Genomic DNA, 24,255 nt, shown 5'->3' on the forward strand with positions numbered 1-24,255 from the left:
TGAATTTTAAAAGCCAGACAAGTGCCCAAATAGGGCGATGGGTGTGCACTTGGCACTTGTGCATAGCACCCATAAGAACATAAGAACATAAGAAATTGCTATGCTGGGTCAGACCAAGGGTCCATCAAGCCCAGCATCCTGTTTCCAACAGAGGCCAAACCAGGCCACAAGAACCTGGAAATTACCCAAACACTAAGAAGATCCCATGCTACTGATGCAGTTAAAAGCGGTGGCTATTTCCTAAGTAAACTTGATTAATAGCCCTTAATGGACTTCTCCTCCAAGAACTTATCCAAACCTTTTTTGAACCCAGCTACACTAACTGCACTAACCACATCCTCTGGCAACAAATTCCAGAGCTTTATTGTGCGTTGAGTGAAAAAGAATTTTCTCCAATTAGTCTTAAATGTGCTACTTGCTAACTTCATGGAATGCCCCCTAGTCCTTCTATTATTCGAAAGTGTAAATAACCGATTCACATCTACTCGTTCAAGAGTAGATGTGAATCGGTTATGAGGTCTTTAAGATCTCATGATCTTAAAGACCTCTATCATATCCCCCTCAGCTGTCTCTTCTCCAAGCTGAACAGCCCTAACCTCTTCAGCCTTTCCTCATAGGGGAGCTGTTCCATCCCCTTTATCATTTTGGTTGCCCTTCTCTGCCCTTTCTGTATCTTCTCCACCAATTGTATAAGATGCCTACATGCGCGTGCAAGTGCCATTGCGCGCACATCTCATATCGACCCAAAAAGGGGCGTGGTGTGGGCACTGGGCAGGGCCAAGAGATGTGTGCACAAGTACCTACGCATCTGGGTCCAGTGCCGTGTTAAGTTTACTTCTACCATGGAGGAGGTGTAAGTCTTCATAAAGTATTTCCAGGCATCTGTGAAGGGTTTAAGGGGTCTGGGGCAACTGGAGGGAAGGCAGGCTAAAGAACCAGGGGGGTTCTTTAGTCCCTAGCTCTAGACTGGGTGAACTGGTGATGGCGTGGAGTGTGCCTGTTATAAAATTCCTTCACTTAACATGGCTCAAGCCTGACTTATGCTTTTGGGCATGCTCAAGCTTTATTTATTATTAGATTTATATTCCGCTTTTCGCACTTCAAAGTGGATTACATTCAGGTACTGTAAGCATTTCCCTATCCCTAGAGAGCTTACAATCTGATGGGCCGATACAGTAAAAATCGCGGGACAGCACGCGCACAGGCCACTCTCCTATGCGCGATACAGTAATTTAATGTATTTAAATTAGGGCCGGCGGTAAAAAGAGGTGCTAGGGACACTAGCGCGTCCCTAGCGCCTCTTTTCGGACAGGAGCGGCGGCTGTCAGTGGGTTTGACAGCCAATGCTCAATTTTGCCGGCGTCGGTTCTCAAGCCCGCTGACAGCCACGGGTTCGGAAACTGGACGCCGGCAAAATTGAGCGTCCGGTTTTCAACCTGCGAGCCACGGGCCTATTTCCAAATTTTGTTTTTACTTTTTTTTAACATTCGGGACCTCCGACTTAATATCGCCATAATATTAAGTCGGAGAGTGAACAGAAAAGCAGTTTTTACTGCTTTTCTGTGCACCTTCCCGGTGCCAGCATGGACCCAGATATACTGCCATTTTATAATTTGTGTACACGTTATAAAATAGCCTGGCCTAGCACACATGTGCGCCTAATTTTAAGTGGGCACGTAAGTCAGGGTATTTTATAATGAGTGCACGTCCACGCCATTGCAAGTTTCACTAGTTTGTCCACCAGTTTACCCATTTAAGAGCTAGGTCCTCCAAAATCCCCCTGGTTAGATAGCCTGCACTCCTCCCATTTCTCCCAGACCCTTTAAACCAGGCAGAAATGGCTAATTTATTTTAAGTTACACCTCCTCCATGGCTGTGGACGTGGGTGCGTGCTAGGGCACATAATTATTTAAATGCATATCTCTTGGCAATGCCCTGAAATGCCCATGCCCACGCCTATGAGATGCACACTTAGTGGGAGATGTATGCATATCTGGGCAGCTTTTAAAATTCAGTCAACATACATAAGCCTGACTTGAGCAAATATCCCCTAATTTATGCTCATGCCAGGCTTTTCAAATTCACCTTAAAGATCTCAAACAGGTCTGGATATCAGGATAGCCTAAATTTGCAAAGCTGGTTATTTTCCTAATTTTTGCAACTAAGTGTTATGATAATTCATTGTAAGCTTTTGATAACCTAAGCCATGCTTCAACAACTCTTAGCATGCACACCAAATGGTGGCACCTGAAGCTGCTCCAGCTGATATTCTGGCACTACAACAAACTTCACAGGCCAGCTCATGATGGAGCTGGCCCATGAGATTTGAAAATGCTTGTGGTGCCAGTATAGGTCCAGGAGCAGTGGCTGAGTAGGAGGGTGGACACGTGGCAGGCCGCAGCTTCTTGTTATTGGTGGTTGAGGTTAGTTTAACTGAGTAGTGCTTGACTGCTGTCACTGCTGGGACCTCCCCAAGGGGGTCATTTATCAAGGTGCTATATGACGTTTTTACATGCGTTAAAGCATTTTTGCATGCGTTAAGCACCTTTAACACATGCTAAAACATCTTAACCCATGTGAAAATGCCTTTAACGCATGCGAAAGCACCATAATGCATGGTGCGATGCAAATGAGAAAAATAGGAGGAGTTTGGGGCGGGATTTGTGGCCTTCAGAGTGAGGAAACTCACCCAAACTTGAGATTTGTGCAATGTTCTCTCAACTTAGCTTGATGGACTCTCTACCTGGGTAAAATCAAGCTAGATTAGGAGAACATTGAAGGTCATCAAATCTTCACAAGAGAGCACTGTTCTGTTCGTACGTCTCACTTTGAATGTCAAAGTGGCCCCTAACCCCTACACTAATACCTAAACCTCACCTCGAGTTACTAGGTGGGCCTCCTATAGTGATATAAATACCTACCTAGTATGAAGACATTATGACTAGTTTCAGTCTCTCTCACTCTCTCTCTCTTCCCCCCCCCCTCCCATGGATGTAGAAGGGCAAGTGCATTTTGATAAATCTAGGCCCAAGTAACAGCTCTACTGCTAGCCCTCAAAATACCCCCCTCCCCCCCCCCCACACACACACATATAGTGATTTTGTCACTATGGGAACCTCCAATGTCCTAAAATAATTATTTCCTGTGAAAGACTCTTCCTTTCCTTTGCTCCCTACCCACCCTCTACTTGCAGGAAGTGACATGGCAACATCCCTTAGAAAATATTTCAGGTTTTTGAGCACTTTCCAAAAAACAATAATAATAAAGTTTCCAATCCCTGATGTAACCTATTTGCAAATCTTTGAAGATCAAAGTTGACCAGTCAATTCAAGTTAATAGAGTAGTAAATCTGGGATTCTCATTATGCAGCAACAATAATAAAAAAAAAAGAATTATAAATAGATAAATTGTGGGTGCTGTTAATCAAAATACAGCAGTAGGATTCCAAAACAGCAAAGATGATATAACAGAATAAAAATTTGAAATGATCACAAACATGAAAATAGCTAGTTAGTAGTCATTATCATAATTTGTGCAGTATTTCTGAAGACAATTAATATATCATTCGAAATCAGCACATTTCAGCTTTTTAAAATGCCATGGATTTTTTTTATTAGATAACCAAATATTCCTAGACTAAATTTTAAGAAATCAGGAAAGCAATGAATATTTTTTTTTAAATTGTGCATTTTTTATTAAAACAATAATCAAAGTCTCACTATATTCATGATTCTGAAATTCCCCAGTGATGTGCTTTTAACAGTATTTTCATCTAAAAGAGCTTTGGTGAAGGTTTAGCCTTGTGATAGATGTTTTTTCAAAGAGTTCATATTCAATTTTTTTCAAAATGTGGAAAACAAAATGCAATGTAAGCAAAGATGCATTTATCAGCATTAATGCTCTTATTCTTTTCAATGTCATTGGATATTTAGGACCCACTTGATTAGACCAGGCTTTGATTTAACATCTTAGTTAAATGGCAGCAAAGTATCGTTAATAGTAACACATCTGTTTTCATTATACTACAAGTCAGAAACAGATTTGATTCTAAGTCTGGCTGTGAAATTGATACTGCAAATTCTTTGGACCAGAGGGATCATTACCAAATGATCTATAATGATGTACAATCATCGATTTAATATCACTTCATTCATTATCTATGGTCTTTTTTAACTACCTACTGAAAATTACTGTATTTAATAGTGCTGATCTTTCATGAATCTGTAATTAACAAATGAAAACACTTGCTGTATGGTGATTTTTTTCTTTTTTTCACCATCTTTCTAGTTTAATTAAATTTTGCATGGTCAACTACACTTTTATGATGTTCTACCGGCAAACAATGAGTAGAAGTACAGTGAAATTTATAATCACAATCGGATGATGAGAAATGTAAATTATTTACCTTATCACCATCTTCACCTGGAGAACCCTGTGCACCAGCAGGACCAGGAAGACCCACTGGTCCTTGAATGCCATCACGTCCAGCTGGACCTTGAGGACCTTTCTCACCCTATTTTTAAGTATAGAAACTTTTAATATTATAATAGTTATTTAGCAATTGTTTTAATTTAGAAATTTAATGCATATAATTTATTGAATATAAAAAAATAACAAACAACCAACTGCTGAAATGATACAGGTCAGCTTAATTGTATTGATAGCATCATAAACCAAAAGATCAAAGGGCATATATAACATTTTGTATGGTAGGGTTCTTTATTGCCTCATTCTTCAGATTTTAGTTTTACTAAGACAAGAGTCTTCTTTTGATATAAATCAGTCCTGACTTAGCTGAGATTCTCTTTTCTGCTACTAGATTTGAAATAAATTAATGGACAGAGTGTAGTACTAGAGATTTATATAAACATTCAAAATTCAATGCTATGGGATACAAAATGTCAATTTCTCTTTTGCATTCTCTAGAAAAATAAGTGTGCACATATTAGGGTTGAATTAGCATAAGTTTGAAACTTGTGAGCAGTAGCACCTTCCACTTTATAATGCTATTGCTTCACCAGTGTGTCAGTGATAGCATTATGAGACTTGGGTTGACAATGGGTATCCATATCTACTCACATAATAAAACTAAATATCTACCATTATTTTCCATAGCACTCTCAAGTCATATAAGAAATCACAAAAATATAGGTCAAGAAGCTAAGAATATGTGTTATATACTAGAAAATGCTGTTATTTTATATAACATTGGCAAAATGTATGTATGTATTTATTTATTTAAAAGATGTTTTGGCCACTTTCCAGAGTTCAGGGTGGGGTACAGTAAAAACATCCACAGCAACAAAATAAATATAAAGATATTCAACTATGACACTTCATAAGAAACATATGTAATTGCTCAGCTGACAGTATGTCATTGCCAGCAAATTTGCATAAGTAAACTGATATTTCTACTAGTATGACTTGAAGATGACAGAAAGATGATAATCACCATAAAAATTGTGTCATTTTTTTATTTTTTTAATTTGTTTATGAAAGGCTATTGTTTTCTATGACAGACGGTATCTTAGTTTTCTTTCCTTTTGATTTAATTTTTTTTATACTCTGTATGGATTTAATGCAAAGGTCATCTTTCAACAATTTTAAAAGCAATACTGGACATAAAAACTGTGTTTATTTTATCAGTTCATTGTGTGAGGCATTACTGCACAATTGCATCCCCATATGCACAAATGCCATTACACACAATTTTTAACCAATTATTTAAAGCCCACTGTCTTTAAAATATCTTCTGACAGCACTAAAATAAGTTTTATGAGAACAATATACAAATTGATAGAGCTGGGACCTTTGTACTAAAATATTATACTAAAAAGTTTTAAGTGCACAGTTTGTCAAAACTTTATCCCGCATACAAAACCCCCGGTTAATTTAGGATGCACTAATCATTTTTGTATCCCTGCTAAAAATCAATCTTCAACATGAATGTGAAAATAATGTTCATGTCAAGTCTAAAAGGGCACATGCATGCTGCTTATTAAAATCTCTCTGGGCAAACCAGCCCAAAGTGAAAAGGTCAGGTAGCAGAATGGATTTTATCCTCCAGCTCCCCGAATTAAAAGCATCCCTCACCAACATAGTGTGCCCCCCACACATATATCATGGCATCCCGAGTACCCTTCCACACATACATGCATAGATTGGCACTCCTTCCAAGCCAATGTGGCACCCCCCAAGACCAATACAGTCCAGGCAGCCCCCCTTCAAGAGCCCAATACAATCTAGGGAGCTGCCCCTCCAGCAGTCCCGATCTTCTAAAGGGAATCTCAACCACTATAGAATATTCTGAGCACCTCTACCACTACAACTGTGAATACCAGTGCTTCACCAAGTATCATACCATGAACAGAGGGGAGGGGGATGATGTTCTTATGTGAAGGGGTCTGCTAGGTTGAAAGGGATGTACCCCATAAGGTATGGCTGTGACTGTACATAGGGGAAAGCCTTAACATCAAAAAAAAAATATCAAGCCCTCTATTAAGGTTCCCTTGAAACGTCTAGATCTCCTGCAACACGCCTGATCCAGAACAGCCCAATCCCCCAGGACCTCTCCAGAATGTGTTCTTATCATTCCAAAGGGTCCCAGTTTTCACTAGCAGGAGAGATGTGAGAATCCTGTACACCAGTAAATGATGCCATCCAGTGGTGCTTCACCATTACCATATAATAGTGATGAAGGGCCACTACACATCATCATAGGCCCTTAACATGCAACATTTTAACATTTTTATGAAACTAGACTTGTGCTGTATTCAAGCTGAACAAGAAGTCAGACCAAAAGAAAATTGAATCATATAAGGAAAATAAAAATCCTGGTGATAAACAGGTTTCCTACTCATAAAATATCAGAATGCAATAAAGTTAATCAGAAATATACATCAGCTTATGTAAATAGAAATTTTACTGAAGGCATCAATAATGAAAATGTAATAGTGCAAAAAAAAATCCTTTGAGAATTACAGTGCAGCAATGCAGTTATTATCATGCACATATTTTCAATTAAATAAATTTGCAAAAAAATAAAAATCTGGTTTTACACTAGAAATTATCAATAGTGTTTAAAACCCTTAAGTGTAATTGTTTCATAAAATATGATGAAATTAAGACTCACTTTTAATTAAATTCAAAAGATTTTTTATAGTGTAAATATAAAGGGAGTACAATGCTTATGTTGAGCACATACAGAGAAGTAGGGAAGTGAAAAGCTAACATTCCTGAATGAAAAATCATTTGTTAAGCATAGCAAGGCAGCATGCTGGCTTTCCAGAATTACTTACTGGAGCACCTTTCTCTCCTGCTGGACCAGGAGGACCTTGAGGACCTGGTCGTCCAGGTAAACCAATTGGACCAGCAGTACCGGCAGCTCCCCGTTCACCTGGTGAACCCTAGAATGACACGTTTATTGTTGTTATTTTGATTAGGTTCAAAATAATGTCATCATAAAACCTTAAAATAGATATGACTAAGTTTTCAACATTAGTCAGGCTGAGCAGAACAAAGCAGGAGATCTATATAACTGATCAATGAAAAACTACACAATTCAAAAGGAGACTAATTTTCATGTTTTACTATATACATATTACAGGGACGTGGATTTGTTTTCAATGAATAAGGAACCTAAACTGTATGAGGGTATTTTTAATTGTGGAAATCCAAAACTAATGGCTAGAAAATGAAATCCAAAACAAATGGCTAGTTTTTGACTCACATTAAAATCTAAGAGGCAAGCAAAACTGCACTATTTTTTTCTACTCAAGCCATTGATGAGCCAGTGAACCTAAACTGGCTGGGGCTGGGGCTGGGGTGGGAAGGGATAAGGAAGGAAGGAAGGAGCAGGATCAATCAAGTGAAATATATATATATATTTTTAACCAGCTTATTCTAGCTGGTATCTACAAGGACTGAGAATGGCTTCCCTTTTTTTTTTCCCAACCTAAAAGAAATTTTGGCAAGGTGCTACTTTAGTTCATTTCTGTGCTGGAAACTACAAAGAGCAATTGTGTCTTTCTAAGATTTCTGAACTAAAGAAGAAGTTGTAAAACAGCAATACCATTTTTTGTGCCGCTTTCTAACTCTTTTGGTGCCTTGCTATCTTAATGCCACAGTTGTGAGTGCCCTTTGCCACTCTTTAGGTGCCTTGTGGTATTCATGTCACTATTCTTATGGCTCTTTGCCCCTCTTTTTCTGCCTTTGGCTGTTCATTGCCACTGTTGGTGCCATTTGCTCTTCTGATGGTGGCTTGGAGTATTCATGTCTCTGTTTGGGCTCCACTGCTCCCTTCAGAGACTCCTGGGGCATTGATTCTACTCTTCTTGCTGCCTTGCTCTGCACCTATGGTCTGTGGTTTTGAACACCAGTACTCCTACTGCTTTGAGCCTCTCTTGATGCCTTTGGGTCATATTGGGTGTTTCTGCCTCTGGGTTGGCTGTCTGCAAAGTTTCTTTCAAATTCTCTTACAGTACTTACGACCTATTGGGCTTCCCATGCTAATCCAATGCTTTACCCATATTTCCACATCTGATTGTGCCTTGAGGTGGTACTCATGCTATTACTAGTACTGCCTTGCTTCTCTTTTGGTGCCTTGGGTTTGTGATGCCATTCTTCTTCCTGTCTTAGCCCTTTCTCCATATTTGGGGATACTGATCTTACCACTGCATGTTTTTTTTCTATTAGACTTGAATGTCTATTCTGAATGAGTGTGTTTGAACACTACTAGGTGATAGTATATAATTATAGGGCTAAAAACCTCTAGCTGGCTACTTTATTCCTCACTGTGAGCCTTGGGATATCGATGCTAGGGATGTGAATCGTATTTTTGACGATTGAAAATATCGTACGATAACGTACGATATCGTATCTGTGCCTTTGGCCAGCCCCTGTTACATGGTAGGAGTAATAGACGGCCGGCGCCATCTTTAAAAATGGCACGGGCCATCCAGTGCTCCTACCATGTGACAGGGCCGGCCAATGGCACCGATACCCTCTCACATGGTAAGGGCAAAGGGCCATTGGCGCCATTTTAATTAGTCGCAGCCGATGGCCCGAGAGCTGGAGATCACTCCAGGGACCCCCGCTGGACCACCAGGTAATTTTAAAATGTTTTTTTTTGGGGGGGGGGGGGGGTCGGGAGGCTGGGGGAAGCTAAGGGAGCTGTTTTAAAGGGTCAGGTGGGTTTTTTGTTTATCGGGTCGGGCGCAGCCAATTAAATAAAAACTATCGGGCCTCACGAAAAAAAATTCACGATGTGAATCGGAACCGATTCCGGTTCCGATTCACATCTCTAATCGATGCTACTCTTCTTGCTGTGTTACTTTGTATCTATGGTTTCTGGTTGTAAACACCAGGGTTTCTGCTGCTTCGAGCCTCTCTTGCTGCCTTTGAGGATAGGTATTTATTCCTCTGCTCCTGCTTGCTTCAAAGTTCTTTTGACATTCTCTTATGGTATTTACTGACTTTTGATCTTGCCATGCTTATTTGATGCTTTACAAAGTTGCCGCACCTCTCATGGTCCATTAGGGGTTTTATGCCACTGTTAGTGCTGATTTTTTTCCTGTTTTGCTGCATTGGTCTTTTGTCACCTTTGTTGGTGACCTTTTCCTCTCTTTTGGAACCTTGGGATTTTCTTGCCACTCTTAGTGCAGCTTTGCTCTTCTCACAGTGCCTTCGGCTACTTTGCTCTGTCACAAGTGGACCCCCACTCTTGGTGTTTGGCATGCTCCTCTCTCTATTGCTGGTGTCTGCTTGCACATTTCATTAAACCTGAATAGTAAACCCCAGTTTTGAAACCCAAAATAGGATGCATTGCCTCTCCCATTGACTTTAATGAGAAACAAATGAATGATGATGCAAACAAAAAAAATGAATTTGAAATAAACACAATTAATTATGAATGCAAATGAACTGAAATAATGAACAAAACAAAAAATGTTTTGTGTGCACATTTGCACACAAAACATTTGTGTGCACATTGTTTACTTATGAACATAAGGGCATAAAAAATGTCATGCTGGGTCTGACCAAGGTCCATCAAGTCCAGCATTCTGCCTCCAATAGTGGCCAGTCCAGGTCACAAGTACCCAGCAGATCCCCAATTGGTGATCTATTTCTTGTATCTCGTTCCCAGGGATAAGCGCTGGCTTTCCCAAGTCTACCTGGCAAATAATTGTTTATGGACTTTTCCTTCAGGAACTTGTCCAAGCCTCCTTTGAACCCCATTATATTAGTTGCCTTGAGCATGTCCTCCAGCAACAGATTCCATAGCTTCATTGTGTGCCGAGTGAAAAAATATCTTCTATGATTTGTTTTAAATTTGCTGTTTACTAGTTTCATGGAGTGTCCCCTCTTCCCAGTGTTATTTGAAAGGGTAAATAACCATTCCCTATTTACTTATTCCACGCCACTCATTATTTTATAAATCTCAATCATATCCCCTATCAGTCATCTCTCTTTTCCAAGCTAAAGAGACCTTATCTGTTTAGCCTTTGGGCCAGATTTTAAAACGTACGTGTAGATTTGTGCGCGCAACCCGGCGTGCACAAATCTACACCTGATTTTATAACATGCACGCATGTTATGAAATCTGGGGTCGGCGCACCAAGGGGGTGCACCTTGTGCGTGCTGAGCCCTAGGGGAGCCCCGATGGCTTTCCCTATTCCCTCCGAGACTGCTCCGAAATCGCAAAGTTGCGCGTGCCGGCATGACCACTGTGCTGGAGGCCTCGGTCCCGCTTCGCCCCGCCCCCACCCCGCCCACTCCCCGCCCATTTTTTTCAAGCCCCGGGACACACGCGTCCCGGGGCTTGCACACGTTGCCAAGCCTATGCAAAATAGGCTCGGCACGCACAGGAGCGGGTTTTCGGGGTTACACGTGTAACCCTTTGAAAATCCGCCTCTTCATACATAAAGGAGAAATGCATTTGAAACTCAACAGGAATATATTCAAACTTATTTGAGAAGTTAAAGTACAAACTGCACAGACTATGTTATAATAGATCAGATTTCTGATTTCTGATATGATTTGAGCAAAAAGCCTTAAGTCATTTATTATATTTTGTAAAAGGATTTAGGGCCATATACGCAAATACCTTTTTCCATATACCTGGGAAGGACAATTTTCCAAAGCTATTTTCTCATGTAAATAACAGTTTTTCCAGTCTGGCTTAATAATATTCATGGGGTTCCACAGATGCTTACTTTTAACCTAATTGAGGGGAGATGTTCCTGGGTATGAAATTGAAAAGCAGCACTCATAAATGGGATTTCTAAATCCATGAATGCTATTTCAATAAAATGCAGGTGCCAGGTGCGTAGGTCCTTTGCACACTTAGACAGAGTTCAAAACAGATGTGCACCTTCACTTTAAAAATTAGGTACAAGATCTACAGATACCTTTGCTCTTAGAGTGCCAGAAAATGATTTGTATATCAGGAAAGCATTATATAAAAACTTGCAAATAAATAAATATAGAAATATATGTTCAGCATGGCATAAAGGTTGTGCCATACAATCTCAATCATTTACTCCTTGGTAATAATCCAATGTACATAAATATTGTAAAGATTTTCTTAATGTTATTTATTTGTACCATCAAAATTTGAAATTCTTAATCAAACAGTACACAATCACATAAGTCACTGATCCTGGTAGCTGGAGATATGGAGCAATTGTATCTTGGCATGATGATGAATTGTTGATCAAAGCTTACTTGTAAAACATCAGCACTCCAAAATGACAATTCATGGCATGCTATCTAATTATGAGAAAACGTAACCTTATTCTCAGCAGCACTGCTGGCCAGTGCTTCGGCACTACCTGCTTCAGGGGAGTTAACATCAGCAAGCACTGTGGTGGAGCAGATAGGAATGCCATTGTGGCCAAAGGTCATAAGTGAACTTAAGATAAAAGGAGTTCATTTTAAAGTTCATCTAAGACCTTTGACCACAACGGCATCCTTCTCTGTTCTAGAAAAGTGACCGAGGGATGGAATTCAGTCTCAAGTTCAACTCCTAAAGCACACCATCTGTCAGCTCTAGATATCTTCATAATATTTACAAATAAAGCAAAATACGTTCAGGACAAATATTCATTGTAAAGAATATAGCATATAAAATACAAGAGCACTGATTTAATTGAGCCAGTTCATTAAAACTATTGTACTGGTTCTCTTGCATAATAGCAAAATCTGCTGTATAATGGAATCCCTGAAGGACCTATTACATTGTACACCTTTGAAAACAGCCTACATCATACTTTAATTAAATTAATTTATATATAACACAGACCTCAATATTATGCTTGCATCCCCAAAATTATAAAGATAAACAAGGGAGTGCATTGCTAAAGGCTATATTATTTTTAACCTACAGTAGTTTCAAGTTGGTGGAGGAACAATTTTCCAGCACTTTTCCCCATTAATATAAATAATGCAACATTTAGAGTGGTTAATATATCTTGTTAGATCTCCCTGTAAGAAAATTCAAGCCAAGCATGCTGGTGCTATCTAGAAGGTTTAATTTGCAGTATGAAGAGATGCACTACTACAAAAAGTAATTGGATTGTTTAATTTAAAAATACCTAGTCCCTCTGTTAATAATAAATCTTCAGCATTGCTCCAAGGGTGTTAAAACATCCCTAATTAGTAAAAGAGAAAAAGAATAATTCCATGTATTTCACATGCAAGAAGGAGTTCTTTAAAAGATAGCCACAGCTGAGGCAAACATTTGGTTTAATGTGGCTGCCACACTATCATCAAACTTTCATCAGCTTTAGTGATTTTCCCAAATACAATCTGCAATGCAAAGCAACCCAAAGAATGGGTGGGACCGAGGCGAATACAAGGGCCCATGGCTTACCTGGGTCCGTGGGCCGAAGAAGGGCGATGATCCAGTGTCCACGGCGCTCTGATGGCGGTGCATGCCAATGTCATCAGGGCACGCTGGCACCCTGGCGTGCCCTAATGACGTTGGCGGCGTCACCACACACTGGGGGGGGGGGAGCGTTCCTGGGGGCCGGCGTTGTCAGGGATGGCCGCGGCCGGTCCTGATTATGTCAGCCCGAGTATTTAAGGAAAGGACCATGCCACAGCAGGCCTCTTTCCGAAGACTTATTTTGGCCGCAGGTATGGCCTCGGAGCGCGGGGGGGGGGGGGGGGGGATTCTGAACGCCACCAGGAATCGCGGCAACCCGAGGAGAGGGGGACGGGGCCACCCACCCCTAGCTCTTCCTTTAATTTATAGGCAGGTGCCACTTAAAAAAAACCACCTTATTGAGAGTTTGATCATTCCCATGTAGGCCACTACCAGACATATAGTGAATTCACTAATACATTTAAAGGACATTAGACACATTCCTACTCCCATAGCAAGCTAAATGTTAAGTAGGAACTGAACAAATTTGAGATGAAGGCCGTCGTCCAGCAGCAAGAGGGGGACATCCCAGCCTTTTACATCGGTGTCACATGTATGATTTTTTACCCGCTGGTGAGAAATTGTACATGTGCATGCGACGCAAAGAGCTCCTGGCTCTCAGAGAATGAGTCCGATCTCTGGAGGCTAGAGTGGCAGACCTGGAGGAGCTGAGGCAGACAGAGAGGTATATAGATGAGACCTTCAGGGACATAGTAGCCAACTCCCAACTTCAGACTGGCAGCCCTGGTGCTGCATTGGAGGAAGAAGGTCTCATGTTTGGAGAGCCTCAACCTGATGCAGCAGGAAGGGATCCTGTAGCAAGGACCTGCTCTCCAGGTGATGCATTGTCCTTTCGCACCAAGGATATCTCCCCAAGACCTATTGCCAAGGAGGAAAGGGTTAGGTTGGCCGTCATAGTTGGTGATTCGATTATTAGGAATGTAGACAGCTGGGTAGCTGATGGGCATGAGGATTGCCTGGTAACATGCCTACCTGGTGCGAAGGTGGCGGACCTCACGCGTCACCTAGATAGGATTTTAGACAGTGCTGGGGAGAAGCCGGCTGTTGTAGTACATGTGGGCACCAACGACATAGGAAAATGTGGGAGGGAGGTTCTGGAAGCCAAATTTAGACTCTTAGGTAGAAAACTTAAATCCAGAACCTCCAGGGTAGCATTCTCTGAAATGCTCCCTGTTCCACGCGCACGTCACCAGAGGCAGGCAGTGCTCCGGAGTCTCAATGCGTGGATGAGACGATGGTGCAAAGAAGAGGGATTCAGTTTTGTTAGGAACTGGGGAATCTTTTGGGGAAGGGGGAGTCTCTTCTGAAGGAATAGGCTCCACCTTAACCAGGGTGGAACCAAACTGCTGGTGCTAACTTTTAAAAAGGAGATAGCTTTTAAACTAGAACAAAGGGGAAAGCCGACAGTCGCTCAGCAGTGCATGGTTCGGAGAGAGGTATCTTCAAAGGATACTAATGATGCATTAGAATTAGGGCACCCTGAAAGTGAGGTTTCAATTACAAGAAAAGTAGTCCAAGTGCCTGTAACTAAAAACTCAGCTGAGCTACAAAATTCTAACTTATCCCTATCAATTAAAAAGCAGAATGAAAATACAAACAAAAAACAAACTTTGAAATGTTTGTATGCTAATGCCAGAAGTCTAAGAAGTAAGATGGGAGAATTAGAATGTATAGCAGTGAATGATGATATAGACTTAATTGGTATCTCAGAGACATGGTGGAAGGAGAATAACCAACGGTACAGTGCTATTCCGGGGTACAAATTATATCTCAATGACAGAGAGGAGCACCCGGGAGGTGGTGTGGTGCTTTATGTCCGGGATAGCATAGAGTCCAGCAGGATAAACATCCTGCATGAGACTAAATGCACAATTGAATCTTTATTAGGGATGTGAATCGTTTTTGAACGATTAAAATTATCATCAGATAATTTTAAAATCGTCCAAAATCGTTAGAGTGCACGATACAATACAAATGCCCCTGATTTATCGTCAGGGGCATTTGTATTGTATCGTTAAATAGGGCGCGGGAAAAACCGGCACAACCAAAAAAACCCTAAAACCCACCCCGAACCTTTAAAACAAATCTCCCACCCTCCCGAACCCCCCCAAAATGTTTTAAATCACCTGGGGTCCAGTGGGGGGGGGGGGGGTGTCCCGACGCGATCTCCCTCTCTCTGGCCATGACTGCGTTGAGAGAAATGGCGCCGGTTGCCTTTTGCCCTTATCATGTGACAGGGCAAAGGTAGCACCGGCACCATTTTGGTTCCTGGTTCCCGACGTCACGCGTCCAGGAGATCGCCCCCGAACCCCCGTTGGACCCCAGGGACTTTTGGCCAGCTTGGGGGGCCTCCTGACCCCCACAAGACTTGCCAAAAGTCCAGCGGGGGTCCGGGAGCGACCTCCTGCACGCGGGCCGTATTTCCAATCTTCAAAATGGCGCCGGCGCTACCTTTGCCCTCACTATGTCATACGGGCCGCTCTTAACACGATAACAGTTTTCAGTGTTACTCAAGCGACCCTTAAGCGAGGTGGGAGAGAATGCAGATAACTTTGGGACACACTCCTTCAAAATAGGAGCAGCCACTAGCGTGGCGCAGGCAGGATTGACAACTGAGACCATACAACAGATAGGGGATGGAGTTCCTCTGCGGTAAATTCTCATATCAGGCGGAATCAAGCCAGTGCAGTATAACATGTCGATTAATTTGAGTATTGTTAATTGCAGATTCATATCCTAGGCTGGTACAGGTGTGGATCGTGGGGCACTCCTTCATGCATTGGGTGGCATTGGGCGGAAGAGAGGGCACAGCTGTGCAGATACGGCCTGCATCTGGGCCTGCCACGCCGGGGGGTGCGCATCACTTGGATGGGGAAGTGTGGAATGCCCTGGGGGCAGTTACTTCCCATACTATGGGTCAAGAGTGAATCGTTGCCAAGACCGGACATCATAATAATACACCTGGGCAAGACAGCCAGTATGGCAGGTAAAGAGGGACCTACGGGAAATACAATCATGGCTCCCAGGAGCGCTTAATTGCTGGTCCGACATCATATCATGCATTAATTTGCAAAAACAGAAGTTATGGGGGAGAGCCTGGAAGAAGTTAAATGGACAGGTTGGAGGATGGTTAGTGTGCATGGGGGGTGTCAGATACGGCACGAATGGGCGGCTGAACAGTGCAAAGGTTTTTTACCGGCAGGACAGGGTACACCTATTGGATATCGGGTACGACCTGTGCAAAAACGAAATTTATTTATTTTATTTAGGTTTTTTCTATACCGGTATTCATGATAAAATCACATCATACTGGTTTACAATTAACAGGGGGTGTAAAAGAACTTGAACCTTGAACTAGTGCAGAGAAAATCATGAAATTACAATAAAACAAGGTAGTTCCAACTGGTGGAAGAAGAGGAAGCTAGAGAAATAGTTAGAGAAATGTAACTGAACGAGGAGCAATTATATACAATGATTTGAAGTGTTTGCCTGTAGTTATTGTTGAACTGAGATTTAGTTATGGTCTGGAAAGGCTTGTTTAAACAGCCAAGTCTTAAGTCTTTTTCTGAATGTTGGAAGGCAAGGCTCCTGTCAAAGATCCAGTGGAATGGAATTCCATATTGATGGTCCTGCTGTGGAGAAAGCCCGGTTTCTAAGTGTTAGATGCTGTGTGGTTTTGGTATAAGGTACATGTAGTGATCCTCTGTATGCCTCTGTAATGGGTCTGGAGAAGGAATGTCATCTGAGTGGGATTTGTATGTTGAGTGGAGTATGGTGATGGATGGCTTTATAGATAATAGTGATGGACTTATGAAGAATTCTGAAGTGTACTGGCAGCCAGTGTAAATTTTTGAGAATGGGAGTGATGTGGTCTCTTCTCCTCGTGTTTGTCAGTTTTCTGGCTGCCGTGTTTTGGATCATCTGAAGAGTTTTGGTGGAAGATGAAGGGAGACCTAGTAAGATAGAATTACAATAATCTATCTTGGAGAAGATTATTGCTTGAAGAACCATTCTGAAATCTTGGAAGTGAAGTAGAGGTTTTATTCTTTTCAGTACCTGTAGCTTATGAAAGCAGTCCTTAGTTGTTTGGTTAATGAATGATTTTAAATTCAGACGATTGTTGATTATTACTCCTAAGTCTCTTGCTTATGCGATGAGTAGGTTGGCCGGTAGACTCGACGTGATCTTATTGTTTTCCGGGGCAATGAAGAATAGTTCACTCTTAGATGAATTTAGTATTAGGTTTAAGCTAGCAAGGACGCCGTTGATTTCATGAAGGCAGTTTTCCCAATATTCCATTGTTTTAGTCATAGTTTCTTTAAGGGGGATCAAGATCTGGACATCGTTGGTGTAAAGAAAGTGTTTTAGCTTCAATTTGGTTAACAACTGGCACAGTGGGAGAAGGTAGATGTTAAAAAGAGTGGGGGATAGGGAGGAACCCTGGGGCACTCCTAGGGAGGAGTTATAACGGGGTGATTCTTTGTTGTGAATTCTAACTTTGTAGCCTCTGTTGCTAAGGAATGTTTTGAACCATGCAAGTGCCGTTCCAGTTATTCCGATGTTTGACAGCTGGTTTAGGAGGATGGAGTGGTTGACGGTGTCAAATGCTGCCGAAAGATCAAGGAGAATCAGTAAGAAGGATTGACCTTTATCAAGGCCCATGATGAGGTGGTCAGTCAGGGATATGAGTAGGGATTCTGTGCTTAATGCTTTACAGAACCCGTATTGGGTAGGGAACAGAATTTTGTGATCTTCGATGTACGCAGATAGTTGTACATTGACTAATTTCTCCATGATCTTGGCTCTGAAAGGAAGGTTGGAAATCGGGGGGAAGTTGTTAGGATCTTTAGTATCCAGATTTGGCTTCTTTAGAAGAGGTTTGAGGGAGGCCTGTTTCAGGTCATCAGGAAAGATTCCCTGAGAGAGTGAACAGTTTATGATGTTAGCCAGTGTTTTGGAGATGGTGTCGGGAATTAGAAGAAGTCTAGAGGGGGTTTGGTCGAATGGATGGGAGGAAGGTTTCATTTTCTTAAGAACCGATTGGATCTCTGAAGCGGTGATGGGTTCAAATTATTCAAGAAAGATGTCTTTGTTAGGGAGATGATAAGCACTAGTAGGAGAGGTGGTACTGTCGGGGAGCTGTGTGAGGAGATTAGCGATTTTGTTTTGGAAGAAAAGAGCCAGCTCGTCAGCTTTGGCTTGTGCTTGGGTGTTAGGGAGGCATTCGAAAGGAACTACACATGGGTGTAAAAGGGCCGCAGCATTTGAAAGGTGTAAAAGGGCCGCAGCATTTGAAAGGAACTACACATGGCTGTAAAAGGGCCGCAGCTAGGGCATGGTTTGGGGGCACCAGACAAGTGTAAACACTTCCTGGTGCTTGTGCAGCTAGGGATGGTTTGGGGGGCACCAGGCAAGTGTAAACCCTACCTGGTGCTGGTGGTGGGTACCCGGGCCAAAAGAGACTTATTGGACATGGGTCAGCCACGGGGCTGATGAAAGGCAGGTTGTCGGAAGGGTGGGGACCATGCCCGGAGGCATGGCCCCCTTGCTGGTAAATGCAGCGGGGGGTCAGAAGTGATGTCACCTTGCTAGAATCGTGGTGGGCAGTGAAAAGGGGTGTGGTTCCGGTAGTGGTGGAACCGAAAGATTGGCCCGGGTGGGTGAAGTTGTTATAATGTTGAGTTCATATTAACTGTTATGTTAATAAAAGCTGCGGCCTTTAATACCAAGATTACAGTCTAATGTGAAATTATTTGAGGGATGGGAAAAAAGGGTGGGATGCTGAAGGGAGCCAGAGAGGCAGTCACAGCTCCCAGAGTCAATGGGTGGGCCCAAGGCGGATGCAAGGGCCCACGGCTTACCTGGGGCCATGGGCTGAAGAAGGGCGATGATCCTTTGTCCGCGGGCAGCGCTGGCCGACGGCATCGGGGCGCTCCATCGCTCTGATGGTGGCGTGTGCCAACGTCATTGGGGCGCGCTGGCACCCCGGCGCACCATGGTGACGTCGGCGGCGTCACCTCGTACTTGGGGGGCATTCCCGGGGGTCGGCCGCGACCGGTCCTGATGACGTCAGCCTGAGTATTTAAGGAAAGGGCCGCGCCACAGCTGGCCTCTTTCCGAGGACTTACTTTCCCACCCACCCACCCCAGGGAAGGATTGAAGGTGCCGAGGATCGGTGTGGGGACACAGCTTGGAGGGCGGGTACCCGGGCCAATAGAGACTTATTGGACATGGGTCAGCCGCGGGGCTGACAAAAGGCAGGTTGTCGGAGGGGTGGGGACCATGTCCAGAGGCATGGCCCCCTTGCTGGTAAATGCGGCGGGGGGGTCGGAAGTGATGTCGCCTTCCTAGAATCGTGGCGGGTGGCGAAAAGGGGCGTGGTTCCAGTAGTGGTGGAACCAAAAGATTGGCCCGGGTGGGTGAAGTTGTTATAATGTTGAGTTCATATTAACTGTTATGTTAATAAAAGCTGTGGCCTTTAATACCAATATTACAGTCTAACGTGAAATTATTTGGGGGATGGGAAAAGGGGTGGGATGCCGAAGGGAGGCAGAGAGGCAGTCACAGCTCCCAGAGTCAATGCTTTTGGGAAAGCAGAGAACTTGAAATCCACATAGGCAGAATATGGGGTAAAAATGTTCTTTTTGCAATGAATGATCTGTTATTGTTTACTAGTAATATTTGTAGTTCAGAATGTTTTTTGGCATATATATATAAACTCAGAAGTTAGGGCTTTACAATGCGGTGTATGTGGCTTAAGTACTAAAGATGCATCTTTGAATGCTCTACTGTGTTTTTCACACACTATTTTTCTACACATGCAGATAAGCACCAGGAAAAATAGTGCATGTTTGATAGAGGTATAGCTATTTTTTCATGAAATTTACCTTCAAATTTCTTGAAATTTTGTGCATATTGGGCTGGATTTTAAGATGAACGCGCAGGTGTACATTTCTGCGCGCAACCCTGCGCCACAAATGTACCAAAAAAAATGATGAGTACGAATTATATCTATCTATATATAGATATAGATATCTAGATATAATTCACACTCATCATTTTGTTTTGGTAGAAAATAAAATGAACAGTTTGGGGTAGATTTTAAAAGGTGCGCGCGGGAGTAGATTTGTTCGCGCAACCCGGCAAGAACAAATCTATTCCCGATTTTATAACATGTGCGCGCTGCCGTGCGCATGTTATAAAATACAGGGTTGGTGTGCGCAAGGCTGCGCAAAATTGGCAGCCTGCGCACGCCGAGCCGCGCAGCCATCCTCCGTTCCCTCCGAGGCCGCTCTGAAATCAGAGTGGCCTCGGAGGGAACTTTCCTTCCGGCCCCCCCAACTTCCCCTCCCTTATCTATCCACCCCCCAGCCCTAACTAATTCCCCCCCCTATCTTTATTTTACAAGTTACGCCTACCCGAGGCAGGCGTAACTTGTGCGCGCTGGCCGGTTGCCGACGCACCATGTTCCGGTCTGGGGACAGGTCCGGAGGCCATGGCCATGCCCCCAGAATGCCCCTGGGCTGGAACCACGCCCGTGACCCCGCCCCCGGAACGCCCCGGATGACGCACCAGCCGCGACACACCCCCGACACGCCCCCCCCAGGAAAGCCCCGGGACTTACGCACATCCCGGGGCTTGCATGCGCCGCCGAGCCTATGCAAAATAGCACTATGGGCCTGTCTTATTAAAGCTTATCTACCATTCTCCAACTATGAAAAATAAATCTTGATGAATTAGATCCTGCAGGGTAAATTTTCAAAGGAGTTACACATGTAAAATTAACATGTACATATGTATCTTATACTTGCATATATTTTATTTAATAAACAATAAAAGGATGCATTTACCTGTGCAAAACTGGGGTAGTCTGGGGCGTTCTGGGGTGTGCAAAGAGGTATGTGCAGAAGTTACTATTTTATAAGAAATTTACATGAAAACACTAGGCAATGTATGCATGCAATTTTACATCTGCTATTATGTAGTGCAGTTGATATCAGACTCACCTTTTGTCTGTTATTGGTTGGGGTGGGCGAGGTCTGGTTGAACTGGAGGGAGTTCAGGGCAAAGCACTAAGAGGGTCTCGATGACCTGGAGGACTGGGTGAACTGGTGGTGGTGTCTGCAAACTGGTGACTTCAATTATGCATGTATGTTTTAAAATATACCTACTGCATATAAATCAGGGTTTTACATGAGTAAGTTATATTTTTTTTTCCGCATAAAATATACGTATGTATATTTATACAATAGGAAGGAAAGGTATGCAGTTTCAATGCATTGCAGGTATTTGCTCCTAACCAAACATGCTTATATATGTTGGGGGTTAGAAACGCACATATTTTATAATCTGCACCTACCTGATATGTGCATTTTATAAAATACTATAATAGATCTCCACATGACCATATATGCACATAATATATGGAGCCGGGGTTCTTTTAATGTTATCCTCTGGGTGGTTAATTTTCATATGATTATAAAATCTGCAGGTAATTTTTAAAATTAATGTGAAAATGTGATTAATATGTGATTGCATACTTTATAAATTTGCATGCATGCTTTTTAAAATTGAATAGTATGTGTGCAAATGCATACTGCTTCCCCAGAATGCCTTTTTTAAACATGAGTAAAAGTATACATTAAAAGAGGCCATTTATGCTAATAAAGCACTATTTTATCCATATAAATGCCTTTTAAAATTACATTTCCCATAGAAAAGTAGTACTTAAGCCTCCTAGATTCAAGAAAATGCTATTAACCGTGCACTGAAACATAAATATAATCTATAAACATAAATGTACTTATGTAATTTATGTAATTTTTGTAATTATGTAATTTTTTTTTAAACATAAATGTAATTTATCCATTGAGCAATTTGTCCAGTTTGATAGAAATGTTAATGCCAAATGAGATTACAAATCTCATTCTTGAAGACAGGGTTTACGCCGTTCCCTCACTGGAAGCGGGGCCCTTCCATTGCCTCTGGCAGCTGCAGCTTTACAAGAATTATAAAGGCCCTAGCTTTCTGTGCTATTTCAGCATCAGTAATTTCTGATTCTGTCACAATCTTGTAAATCATTTTTCTCAGGAGCTGTGTCATACAAACATATGTCATCTATCATTTCAACGCTATGAATCTTCCAGAAATGTAACTTGTTTGTGTAAGCAACCATTCTTTAGGTCTTGTAAAGATTGCTTGATGAAGTATGAAAATATCCCCCCAAAATAGATGTTTCAATTTAAAAGGAACCTTTTAAATCTTAAACCTCATCAAGGATATGTTTCTCATCAAGTAGGATTTAGTGCATCATGATGTACATCACATAACTTGTTAAAAGGGAATCAGTAAGTGTAATAATACAATAATACTGATGCCACAATTATTTTTTCAGCAACAAACAAGGTCTTATTTTGACATTTTTCTAATGGTGCAAGGAAATAGCACAGTATTGTTATCCTTACTTAACACTGTGTTGGCAATGTTGTTATATTTTTGCTGTAAAAAAAAACAAAACATGATACAAGGTTCCTGCTTCAAAAGTGTCCAGTCCAGCTTAAGCTTAAGCACAAGAAGTTTAAAATTAGCACTTCAGCATAAGCAATTCAAAAAGATGCAGTGCTACCCATGGATGCATTGTGAAATTGTATTCTGATCATACATTTCAATTATATTGAAAGGCCAAGATAGATTATATTAATAGACAGATGTATATTTATAAGTATAGATATAAATATATATATAGACAAAGATACAAATACTTTGGTTCTGTATTTCATACACTGTATGTTACTGGGCCTACTGGAGACAAATGATACTCATGGAACTAAAGGAGAAAACAACTGAGCACCTTATGGGGAGATTTTAAAAAAGTACGCGCCCGCGTACCTTTGTTCGTGCAACCGGTGCAAACAAAGGGATTGGCGCGTGCAAGGCTGCGCAAAATCGGCAGCCTGCACGCGCCGAGCCACGCAGCCTGCCTCCGTTCCCTCCGAGGCCGCTCCGAAATCGGAGCGGCCTCGGAGGGAACTTTCTTTCCGGTGCCCCCCACCTTCCCTTTCCTTCCCCTAACTAACCCGCCCCCCGGCCCTAACTAATTCCCCCCCACTACCTTTATTTCAAAAGTTATGCCTGCCCGAGGCAGGCATAACTTGCGTGCGCCAGAGCACCATGTTCCAGTCCGGGGGCTGGTCCGGAGGCCGCGTCCATGCCCCCAGAATGCCCCTGGGCCGGAACCATGTCCGTGGCCCCGCCCCCGAAACGCCCCCAGATGTCATGCTGGCTGTGACACGCCCCCCAACACGCCCCCCAGGAAAGCCCCGGGACTTACACACGTCCCGGGGATTGCGCACGTGCACAGGGGGTGGAAGGGGCAGCTTTTCGGGGGTTACGCGCGTATCTTACGTACATACCCCTTTGAAAATCTGCCCCTATGTGTTATTCCTAAAATAGGGAAGCACATAATTGTCTTTTTTTTTGTTTGTTTTTTTATAACAAATCTGTCACTTAATAAAGGGGCCTATATACAGTCCTGAATTAAAAGTGTCTGTTTATGGTGTATATTTAATTGTAATTTAACACCATATTAACAAAGCTAATGAAATGCTGAATGCAGTCATACCGATGTGAGCATGGTCATTTTAGAATGTCCATTCCCTGTATCCATCAGGCTATGCAATCCCCTGCTAACCACTCCACAGTTAAAGGGCCAGTTATTGCAGGGAAGCAAAGCCCACAGCAGGAGAAGGGATCACAGGAAGAGAGAAGATTTTTTAAGAGTATTGCAAAGGCATGAAGACAATCATGCATGGAGCAGAGAAAGAAGATCATAGAAGTGGAATATGAGAGAGTCCTCCACCCACCATCTACAAAAAAATAATTGGATGCCCACTAAAGCCTTCATGTAACAGTCATCCCTGGTTCACACCCTAATATTGCTAGAATATCTCAAATGTTTTCCACTGAGATTGGAACAAAGAAGGGCCTGGGGCTGTGCCTAAACAGCCTGGCAGTAATCAGGCATCCTGAGGTCAACCTCAACAAGGAAGCGAGAGAGAGAGGGGGCTCAACTGGGGGTTGATGCAAGTCCTTGATGCACTGAGGCATGTTCCAACATGACAATGCTGGAACTGTGCGACCAGAGTGTCACTTCTGGTTTGATGGCCATGTGGATGAATGGTGGTGGTGGGGGTGGGGGGTGGGGGGCTGAGACATGCCACATCAGATCGGGCTGCTCATCCCAGCAGTCCCAGCACCTTGGGGACTTTAGAGGTATGGGAGGAAGGATCTGGCCACCTTATATCTGCGGC

At 42.6% G+C, this 24,255-nt stretch overlaps 1 protein-coding gene across 1 annotated transcript in view; it reads right to left on the reverse strand.

Moving 5' to 3' along the window:
* COL11A1 (collagen type XI alpha 1 chain) overlaps positions 1 to 24,255 on the reverse strand; it is a 623,839-nt gene that overhangs the window by 121,553 nt on the left and 478,031 nt on the right. The window contains 2 exon segments of the mRNA XM_029618381.1: positions 4,406 to 4,513; positions 7,299 to 7,406. Coding sequence (XP_029474241.1) covers positions 4,406 to 4,513; positions 7,299 to 7,406 — 216 coding nt within the window.

This window comes from Rhinatrema bivittatum, chromosome 10 (genome assembly GCF_901001135.1).
Source record: "Rhinatrema bivittatum chromosome 10, aRhiBiv1.1, whole genome shotgun sequence".
Taxonomy (NCBI): domain Eukaryota; kingdom Metazoa; phylum Chordata; class Amphibia; order Gymnophiona; family Rhinatrematidae; genus Rhinatrema; species Rhinatrema bivittatum.